Source organism: Neopsephotus bourkii, unplaced genomic scaffold, assembly GCF_033783945.1.
Source record: "Neopsephotus bourkii isolate Nb327-2 ecotype Australia unplaced genomic scaffold, CSIRO-AGI_Nbou_v1 NB_309, whole genome shotgun sequence".
NCBI classification, from domain to species: Eukaryota; Metazoa; Chordata; class Aves; order Psittaciformes; family Psittacidae; genus Neopsephotus; species Neopsephotus bourkii.
The window spans coordinates 43,043-53,735 of NW_026900817.1; the positions used below are offsets into that span (position 1 = coordinate 43,043).

General features: G+C 59.1%; 1 protein-coding gene across 2 annotated transcripts; it reads right to left on the minus strand.

The window, feature by feature from the left end:
- Positions 1–2,378: 2,378 nt before the first annotated feature.
- On the minus strand, positions 2,379–9,528 carry ENDOU (endonuclease, poly(U) specific). 2 transcript variants are annotated; one of them, XM_061347173.1, is made up of 9 exons: positions 9,181–9,528; positions 5,956–6,090; positions 5,762–5,797; positions 5,235–5,406; positions 4,956–5,155; positions 3,901–4,014; positions 3,706–3,812; positions 3,307–3,449; positions 2,379–2,732 (listed from the first exon to the last, which is right to left on the minus strand). In XM_061347173.1, the coding sequence occupies exons 1-9, from the start codon at positions 9,236–9,238 to the stop codon at positions 2,618–2,620; spliced, it is 1,080 nt and encodes a 359-aa protein (XP_061203157.1). In that variant the 5' UTR covers positions 9,239–9,528; the 3' UTR covers positions 2,379–2,617. The 2 variants fall into 2 exon arrangements, with proteins under 2 accessions (XP_061203157.1, XP_061203156.1); XM_061347172.1 differs by lacking the exon at positions 9,181–9,528 and having other exon boundaries at positions 5,956–6,559.
- Between the last annotated feature and the right edge of the window lie 1,165 nt (positions 9,529–10,693).

The window sequence follows — 10,693 nt, forward strand, 5'->3', positions numbered from 1 at the left end:
TGCATCCTTCCTGCATCCCACTTGCATCCCTCCTGCATCCCTTCAGCATCCCTCCAGCATCCCTCACACAACCCTGTTGCATCCTTCCTGCACCCCTCCTGCATCCCTCACACATCCCTCTTGCATCCTTCCTGCATCCCTTCAGGATCCCTCACACATCCCTGTTGTGTCCTTCCTGCACCCCTCCTGCATCCCTCACACATCCCTCTTGCACCTCTCATGCATCCCTCACACATCCCTGTTGCATCCTTCCTGCACCCCTCCTGCATCCCTCACACATCCCTCTTGCATCCCTCCTGCATCCCTCCCGCATCCCTTCAGCATCCCTTCAGCATCCCTCCCGCATCCCTTCAGGATCCCTTCAGCATCCCCCTTGCAGGCAGCCCCACGGAGGGAGGACCAGGGCTGAGCATCCCGCTCCGGAGCTCCCCGATGGGGATGCGCTCAGGTGGGGGATGCGCTGGCACAACGTGTCCCTGCGTGTCCCCCCCCTCGAGACCCAGCCTTGTCCCCATCAGACACGGAGCTGGGGGGCCCCGCGCTGGCAGCAGATGGCTGGAGGCAGCTTGCTGACACCTGCCCCTCCTCTCCACCCCTCTCCTTGCCCTTCCCTTTCTTCTCCGCTTGTTTTGTTCCCATTCCCAACGCTCCGGGTGGAAGCGGAGGGTCCCAAAGCGCTGCTCCCTTTGGCCAAAGGGAGCCTCTGTGTGCCCTGGAGGGGGATGCCAGGATCCGGAGGGATGCGCTGGCCCCAGGCAGGGGCAGGAGGCGGTTGGGATGAGGGGGATGCTGTGGAGGATGCTGCAGTGGCTCTGACAGGGGGTTTGGGGTGTTTGGGGTACAAGGAGCCCCATTGATGGGGATTCCTCTGCTCTGCTCCTGCTGGATGACCGGGAGCATCCTGGCATCAGGCGGCTGCTCCCTCGTGTCCAAAGTGATGCAGGGAGAGGTCCCATTGGAGCAGCAGCAATGGGTCCCCCTCTGTCCTCCTTCCTCCCAAGGGGCTCCTTTGGGATGCAAAGCGCAGGGCAGCTCCCCAGCATCACCTGGGCATTTCCAAGCGCTCCCAGCACTAAACCCACCACCACAGCAGCATCCCAGGCCCTCTGGGAGGTTTTATCCCCATTCATCCCAGGAATGGGAGCTGGAAAAGCATCTTCCCAACAGGCAGCGACTGTGGGGCGCGGGGGAGCTGCGGGCATCACTTGGGGACCCCAGAGCCCTCCAGTGCAGGGAGGTTTGGTACCAAGGATGCTGGGAGCGATGCGGGCAGGAATGGGAATGGGCTGAGGGATGCAGGACCAGGAGAGGATGTGGGTCCTGTGCCAGGGCAGCCCCGCTGGCTCTGCAGTGAGGATGAAGGCACCTGGAGCATCCTCATCCCGCTGCCCTATGCAAGGCACCCAATGGTACCCACAGCAGCACGAACCCCACGGCTCCTGGGCATGGGAGAGGAGCGATGCTCCCGCTATGGGATGGGACCAACCCAGCTCCCCCCAATCCCCCCTTTTTCCCATTGAGTTTCCATAAATCAAGCTCTGGCATCCCCCCCCCCCCTCCTCCTTTTCCTTCCCCTGCGGCGGGTTTGGGGGTCACCGGTGACCCCTGGCAGATGGCGGGGGATCTCCCACCCCTTCCCAAGGAGCCGACCATCTGTCAGGGAGCTCAGAGCTCCCCAGCTCCTGCTTTGGGAGCCTCCGTGCAGCATCCGCACCTTGGGACCCTGCTGCTGGCAGCGCAGGCAGGAGGGGATGGGATGAGAAGAGAGTTGGGGGGGTGCCCTGCACTCTGCCCCCCCTAAATCCATGGGGTGAGGAGGAGATGGGGAGGGATTATAGGGAGAATCCCAATGCGTTCAATGGGGATGGCAGGGATCTTGTCCCACGCATGGAGCATCCTTCCCCTGGACCAGCCTGGGGGCAGTGGATGGCGTTGGGGCATCCTGGGGGTGTCCCCACCACAGTGGCCCCGTGCCCCCCCTGCTGTCCCCAAGGGGGGTTTGGGTTTGTCCCCAAGAGCACGGTGCTGAGGCAAGCAGCTGAGCTCTGGTTGTGGGGCTGGGGGCCTCTTGGGACCCACGCACCCCAGAGAGGGCACATCTGGGTGACACAGACCCACATCTCCTTGTGATGGACCCCAGAGAGAGGCCACCTCCGGGATGGAGACCTGGGGGGGACCGCGTTTGGTCCCCAAGTGGGGCAATGCAATGGGGCAGGACCCATAAGCATCTCCCAAGGCTCAGAGACGGCAGGGAGCATCCCGACAAAGCGGGAGCAGGGCTCCTGGCTGGCGGTGTCCCCATCCCTGCATCCCGCCCCAGCAGATCCATGGCAACGAGGGGTGATCCCTGGGAGCACGGGTGATAAATGAGGGTTTATTTCACTCCTGGCTCCCACTTTGCATCCCAAATCCCTCCTGCTCCTCTGCTGCGACCAAGGGATGCGGCACGCAATGGGAGCAGGGCTTGTCTCCATCCTCCTGCTCGGCCAACACCGCCCGGCCCAGCAGCACCAGCACCGCTCCTGCCCCTCTCCCAGTGCTGCCCAGTGCCATGGGCACTGGTGTGGGGCAGCCCCTGGCCCCGCAGTGGGGCTGCAGCCGTCCCCTCCCCATAGACTCAGGGGGAGACCACGTACGCGGTGGCGATGTACCTCCTGCCATTGCCATAGGTGGACTTGGTCCAGGGGTAGGTCTGGATGCTGAGGCTGTGGCCACCCAGGCTCAGGTGACATCTGTGGGGACATGGCTGAGTTATAGCCCTGATCCCATCATGAGCCCTATTCACATCTCCAGGATGCTCTTGGTGACCCCACACCATCCCTGGTCCCACAACCACATCCCCAGAATGCTCTTGGTGTCCCAACACCATCCCTGATCCCACAACTGCATCCCCAGGATGCTCTTGGTGACCCCACACCATCCCTGAGCCCCAGTGATATCTCCAGGATGCTCTTGATGACCCCACACCATCCCTGATCCCCACAACCACATCTCCAGGATGCTTTTGGTGTCCCCACCACACCATCCCTGATCCCACAACTGCATCCCCAGGATGCTCTTGGTGACCCCACACCATCCCTGGTCCCACAACCTCATCCCCAGGATGCTCTCGTTGTCCCCCCACCATCCCTGAGCCCCACAACCGCATCCCCAGGATGCTCTTGGTGACCCCACACCATCCCTGAGCCCCATTCACATCCCCAGGATGCTCTCGTTGTTCCCCCACCATCCCTTAGACCCACAACCTCATCCCCAGGATGCTCCCGGTGCCGGATGCAGATCCGCACTGATGCCCGTGGTACTTACTCCCTCCCGGGCCTCGCGATGAAGCACAACGTGTAGAGGCCGAGCTCGAACTCGGGGCTGCAGCCGATGAAGGCAGAGCCCACCTCCTTGTAGAAGCCGTCCCAGCTGAACTGGAGCCCCAGCACATCCGGGTACGTGTCCCACTGGGGAAAGGGGGTCCAGGGCTCAGAGCCACAAAGCCCCAGGTCCTCCCCACAGCAGCTTCCCACTGGTGTGAGGGTAGAGCCCCAGCCTCAATCTCTCCCTTTATGCACTGGGAGGTGTTGCGCTGCCATCCCATGCTCTTCCCACCCTCCTGCCCTCCATCCCATGGAAGCAGATGGGATGCGGCATCCCATTCGCCCTATGTAGGATGCGGCTGGTTTGGGATGCTGCCCTGCATCCCGCGGGATCACTCACGGGCCCGTCGAAGTTGTGGCTGAAGTAGTTGACCATCCCCTGCTTTTCCAGGAGGTAGAAGCGAATCCAGTTGTGGAATCCGGACACTTTCCCCTTCTTCACCTCCCCTGGTCACACGTTTGGGACATGGGAGCATGGGGTGAGCCCCAGCCCGGCGCTGTCCAACCCGCCCCGTCCCAGTGGTACTGGTGCTACCTGAGAAGATGTGCTCGAAGCCACTGGAATCCTGCTCCCCATCCCCGCGGGAGTAGAGCCCGAACCACATCTCCTGCAGATCCGCAAGGAATTCCTGCTCCGAGCCGTAGCGGTCTGTGTGGAGCGATGGGAGAGGCGATTCCGGATGGGAGCCATGGGAGAAGCATCCTGACCCAGGGATCTTCTTGATCCATCATCCCTGACCCAGGCCTATCCCTGATCCGTCACTCCTGACCTTTCCCTGATCTATTCCTGTCCTGATCCTCTCCCTGATCCATCCCTGTCCCAATCCTCTCCATGATCCATCCCTGTCCCAATCCTCTCCCTGATCCATCCCTGTCCCAATCCTCTCCATGATCCATCCCTGTCCCAATCCTCTCCCTGATCCATCCCTGTCCCAATCCTCTCCATGATCCATCCCTGTCCCAATCCTCTCCCTGATCCATCCCTGTCCCAATCCTCTCCCTGATCTACCCCTTTCCCAATCCTCTCCATGATCCATCCCTGTCCCGATCCTCTCCATGATCCATCCCTGTCCTGATCCTCTCCATGATCCATCCCTGTCCCAATCCTCTCCCTGATCCATCCCTTTCCCAATCCTCTCCCTGATCTACCCCTTTCCCAGTCCTCTCCCTGATCCATCCCTGTCCCGATCCTCTCCATGATCCATCCTTTTCCCAATCCTCTCCCTGATCCATCCTTGTCCTAGTCCTCTCCCTGACCCATTCCTGTCCCAATCCTCTCCCTGTCCCAATCCTCTCCCTGACCCATCATTTTCCCAATCCTCCCCCTGATCCATCCCTGTCCCAATCCTCTCCCTAATCCATCCCTGTCCCAATCCTCTCCCTGATCCACCATCCCTGACCTCTCCCTGAGCCATCCCTGTCCCACTTCCCTTAGGAGCTTTACCCTTCTCCATTCCCCCCATCCCACCATCCCTGAGATCCAGCTCCATGCTCCTCCATCCCAACCCTCCCAGCCCACCTCCCACCAACAGGACCTTTCCTTTGGGACCCCCAATACCCAGAATCCCCATTCCCCTGCTCCCCACTCACTTTTGCTATGGAGGAAGGTGAAGAGTTTCTTCATGAGCTCCGTCTTCATCACTTCCCTAAGGAAGTTCTCCTGCTCCCGCAGCTCCTCCTGCGTCACCTCCTCCTCCTTCCCGGTGGCCCTCCGGTAATTATCCAGCAGTTTAATGAAGCTGGAATAGGTGGGCTTGGAGAAGAGCTTCTCATTGACGTACCTATAGAGCCTAGGAGACAGCAGAGGGGTTCAAACCAGCCCTGAGCCCTCTTTGGGTGCCCAGTGGTCGCCCCATGAGGACCACTCACGGCTGCGGGGACCGGTCCTCCTGGTCCCCGGTCTCCTCGGGGGATGCTCGGTGCTGGGGGTTGATGGCGATGTCGCTCGGTTGGGCTTTGTTGTGGTCGGCCCCATAGAGCTGCTCTGAGATGCGCAGGAGGTCCTGGTCCGTGATGGAATCCTGGCTCCTGGAGAAACCCTCTGGAAGAGAGGTGGAAGCGCCTGGGATGCGGGCTCGCTGTTGGCTCCATCCCAGGACACTGGGATTGAGGTTGAGGGGTGCAGGAGGGTCCCAACCCCACACTTTGGGGCTAAAAGGAACCCTTTGTTGAGCATTGGGTGAACTGGGAAGCATCAGCCCCATCTCCCTGCTCCTTGGGGCTGGAATCAGCCCCATCTCCCATGGTTTAGGTTCATGGTGACCAGAGGATGGGAAGACCCTGCCTCTGCTTCACCCAGCTCTGGGGAAGGGACATCGTGGTGCTGGTGAGCAGGCAGGAGGTGCTGGGACACATGGGGTGACCCCATAATGGTGGTTGGATCCCTTGCTACTCACCACGGGGGTGAGCTGCCTCCTCGGCCCATTCTCCACCTGCATGGAGCCAAAGGAAAGGATGCTCAGGGTGACGGAGATGCAGGACCCAAATGCACATCAGTACGGGAGGACACATGGTGCTACCCAGCTCCTCTGCACCCCATGGCCCCCAGACCCCTGTATCCATCCCATATCCATCCCATATGGACGCTCACCGGGTTGGCAGTGCCTGTAGTAATCCCCACAGCAGTTGTGGTCCCTCTCGCACTCGGGGCTGCAGTGGCACTCGTCCTCCTTGTTGTAGGGCTCCTCACAGCGCCCATAGCAGGAGTCAGGGGCCGTGTACAGGGCTTTTGGGGACAGAAACACCAGGGTGGTCCTCAGCATGGACCAATCACCCTGCTCCATCCTACCCATGGCCTGGAGCATCCTTCCTTCCCCTCATATCCCCCTCCTAGGAGAGCCTGAAGCCCCTATCTGGGGCTATTTGGGATGCTCTGCCAGCACTGAGGGGTGGTGTTGCGATGGGATGAGTCCTCAGGAGGCACATTCCCCATGGACACTCCTCTTTGGACGTGGATTTCCACCACACCAAGGCCACTTCACACCAGGAAACACGTTCTTGACGCCCCACCGTTCATTCCTCCTTCTGATTCACCCTTTTAATGCCAGGATTAGCAGGAATGCCCCAGGTCCCAGTGCTTCCAGGCCGGAAGAGTGCCACATTCCAGGTACATTTGTGTGTGACCTTCACCGCTCTTGGGAAAACTGGGATCTCCTTCCTGAGCTCTCGATGGGATGAATGTGGCACTGGGCATCTGCTGCATTACACACAGGGGCACAGCTGGGCACTGGATATGGGATGCCCTGTGGTGTGTCCGTCATCGGGGGGGTGATGGACACTTGGCATCAAGCAAAGAGGGGCTGTAGGAGACCAGGATGTTGGGTCTGGGCTAAGAGACAGCCCAGAGAAGGCCTGCTTAGGGAAGGTGCTTTATCCTCTATGCTGCCCATCAGCTCCTGAGGGCAGGAATGGCAGCCCAAGCATGGCTTTTTGGCATCCCTATGCTCCAGCTAGGAAGGTGACCAGAGAACCATAGAACCATGGAATGGTTTGGGTTGGAAAAGACCTTGGAGCTCATCCAGTTCCAACCCCTTGCCATAGGCAGGGATGTCTCACACTAACCCACGCCACCCAATGCCTTGTCCGACCTTGTCCCCCATCTCCAACCCAATGAGAGATCCCAAGCAAGCTGCAAAGGGCTCCCTGGAGGAACGGGCGCTGCTTTCCCTTCCCAACCTGCAATCAGGCAACAGCTCCAACACCTCTGGCTCACCTGCCTTGAACTGCAGGAGGTGAAGGATGCCCTAAGGGCAAAGCCTGACGCAAGGACCACGGCCACGTCATGCGGGTTGGCTTCAATCCTGCTCTGGATCGCACCCAAGGCCTCTGTGCCTTTCAGAGCCCCGTCACCAAGGCCCCACGCGTGATGATGGGAGAGGAAGAACTTCTTGGCCCCATCGGGCAACCCAGCCCAGGCTGACTGTGCTGCAAGGACTCACTGCTGACTCCTTGGCTTCTCACCACCACATCCCTGCCTCCAAAGCCACTCTATAGCAAAGGGAGTGTTAAGGGGGAAGGGGTTGCTTGGGATGCTCCTGGAGACCATCACCCCTTTGGTGATCATGGAATGGCTTGGGTTGGAAGGGAGCTTAAAGCTCATTCAGTTCCAACCCTCCTGCCATGGGCAGCTCCCTCCCATCCCAACCCATTCCATTGGGATTCAATGGCCCCCATCCCCAGGACATCATCCCTCTCGCTCCCAACGCGTCACTCGGGATACTTCAGCCTGAATCATCCATCCAGGCTCGTTTTCCAGCAGCATTCCCAGAGGGATTGTGCAAGGCAGGAACTGCCCACACCTAAATCACTGCTGAGACATTCCTGGTGCTGGGGCACGTGCTGCTGGAGCGGCAGTGATGCAGTGGGGCAGGAGCCCCATGGAGCCCATGGAGGAGCGAGCTCAGCATCACCCCATGGGTCACTTGTGGGTGCTGAGGCTTCACAGGGCAATGGGTGCTGCAGGGGGATGTCCCCTCCTCCTCACACATGGACCAGGAGCGCATCCAGTAACCTGTGATGGTTGAGTTTAATGGAGCTGATGGAGCTTCCTGGGAGCTGCAGCCAAGGGATGGGGCTGGAGCAGGACATGGAATCATGGAATGCTTTGGGTTGGAAGGGACTTTAAAGCTCATCCAGTTCTATGGGCAGGGACACCTCCCACTGGAGCAGCTTGCTCCAAGCCCCTGTGTCCAGCCTGGCCTTGATGGGATGGAGCATCCAAACCTTCTCCATTGAGCCCATTCCAGTGTCCCAACAGGGAAGAGCTTCCTTATCTCCAAGCTGAACTTCCCCTGTCCCAGTCTGAACCCATCACCCCTTGTCCCATCGCTCCAGCCCCTGACGCAGGTCCCTCTCCAGCACCCCTGTAGCCCCCTTCAGCCACTGGAAGCTGCTCTTCTCCAGCCCCAGTGTTCCCAGCCTGGCTCCTATGGGAGCTGCTCCAGCCCCTGAGCATCCTCCTGTGGACCAGCTCCAGCAGCTCCAGGTCCTCCTTGTGCTGAGGATACTGGAGCTGGATGCAGTTTCCAAGTGGGGTCTCAGCATAGCAGCACAGACGTGGCTCAGCTCAGCACATCCACACTCAGCCCTTGCCTGCTCCAGCTCAGCACATCCACACTCAGCCCTTGCCTGCTCCAGCCTGTTTTTCCGGCTCCAGGAAGCCAGGCCACTATTCCCATCTCATTTGCAGGTCCAGCCCTCCCCAGAGCAGCTTTTGGGACCAAAGCAAACTCCTTTTCCTTTCCTCCACACAGGATCTGGCAGGGGAACAGGGGCTATTTCCATGCACCAGGACCCCAGTGCCTCCCAGTATGGCTTCAGTGCATGGGGATGGGTTATGGACCGTGTCCCATCAGGACCTCGCTGCAAATACACCCCAAGGACCAACCCTATCAAAAGGCCCATTTGAAGGACAAATAAACTTGGAAGCAAAGAGCTATCGATGCTCTGAGGTGCCCAGGTACTTAATGACATCCCCCACTCAGCACCCCATGGATGAGGTACCAGGATACAGCCCCCTTCCTCCTCCCCATGCTGTTGGATGCAGGAGGCAGGGATTGCGGGGCAAAAGCACCCCAGGCTGCACCAGGAAGCAAGGGGTGGCCAAGGATAATCCCTTGGGGAAGTCTCAACCCATCCTCATCACCACGGAGCTGGAGGAGGAAACCATCCCTCACCCTGTCCCCTGTGAAGCTCCGATGGATCCAACCCCACCTGGTTTCTGGAAGCATCCCCTGCTTCCACCCCGTCCCCATCCTTCCCATGGGATGCTCCGGCTGCTTTCGCCCCTCTGCTGAAGCACAGCCCCATTACTCACTGCCAGCCACGCAGCCCAGGGCTATTCCTGCCCCGACAAGGAGGATCCAGGTGTTCATTATCCCGTGGAGTCCAGGCTGGATGCTTGGGAGCGTCCTGGAGAGCAGGTTGGGAATGACGGTGCTCCCCGGTGCTCCCTGCTATATGTGGGTCACCTGGGGGCATGGAGGGGAAGGAGGAGCTTGGTGCCACTGAGGTCTTCACCCAAAGCCCATTATGTGCATGGCTCAATCACAGCCTTCCTGCAGCGGGAGCAGGGCTGGATAATCCAGTATCCTGGTATTGCTCCATCCTGGGCTGCAGGAACCCCGGCAATGGCATCACCTTCCTCGGGTGCTGTTTATGGAGGCTGGGAATTCCTTATGGAGGCCTCCGGGTCCTCCAGCATCAAGGAGTGGGTTTTGTGGTGATCCCATTGTGGTCTCATCCAGGGGACAAGCACAGAGATGGTCCCTGCCCTGCAAGGGGTTGTTATCCTATGGAGCATCCCCAGGGAGCACCAACGGGAAGCTCAGCCTGTGCTTGATGTGGTCACCTGCCTCTCCCCTGCCCACAGCAGGCTCAGTTCTACACATCCCAATGGGAGATGGTCCCAGATGATGGGTGTTTTGGTATATCCAGAAGGAAATCAAGGTGCTTGGTGACTTCACTAAGGGGACATCCTGCCTGACCAATTTGGTGGCCTTCTATGATGTGGCTACAGAACTGATGGACAGGGGTAGAGCAGGTGATGTCATCTACCTGGGTTTGTGTAAAGCACTCGACACTGTCCCACACGACATCCTTGTCTCTAAACTGGAGAGACATCAATTTGATGGATGGACCACTCGGTGGATAAAGAACTGGCTGGAGGGACGCACACAAAGAGTTGTGGTCAATGGGTGAATGTCTGGCTGGAGACCAGTAACGAGTGGTGTCCCTCAGTGGTCGGTGTTGGGACCGGTCTTGTTTAACATCTTTGTTGGTGACATGGACAGTGGGATTGAGTGAGCCCTCAGCAACTTTGTGATGACCCCAAGCTGTGTGGTTGGGTTGATCCGCTGGAGGGAAGGAATGCCATCCAGAGGGACCCTGACACGCTTGTGAGGTGGCCTGATGCCAACCGCATGAAGTTTAACCATGCCAAGTGCAAGGTCCTACACCTGGGTCGGGGCAATCCCAGACACAGCTACAGGCTGGGATGCTGGGGATGGACTCTTCATTAGGGACTGCAGTGATAGGACAAGGGGTAATGGGTTCAAACTGAAACAGGGGGAGTTTAGATTGGATCTAAGGAGGAAATTCTTTCCTGTGAGGGTGCTGAGGCACTGGAATGGGTGCCCAGGGAGGTTGTGAATGCTCCATCCCTGGCAGTGTTCAAGGCCAGGTTGGACAGAGCCTTGGGTGCCCTGGTTTAGAGTGAGGTGTCCCTGTCCATGGCAGGGGTTGGAACTGGATGATCTTAAGGTCCTTTCCAACCCAAACCATTCTATGATTCTATGAAACACAATTCCCATTGCAGAGCACATCCTGTG

Coding starts and splice junctions, on each gene's coding strand:
- ENDOU (XM_061347172.1), bottom strand. CDS start 6,169: ATGCTCCAGGCCATGGGTAGGATGGAGCAGGGTGATTGGTCCATGCTG. Junction 5,156..5,234: donor GAGGACCGGTCCCCGCAGCC/GTGAGTGGTCCT, acceptor GCTGTCTCCTAG/GCTCTATAGGTACGTCAATG. Junction 4,015..4,955: donor CACCTTCCTCCATAGCAAAA/GTGAGTGGGGAG, acceptor CGCTCCACACAG/ACCGCTACGGCTCGGAGCAG.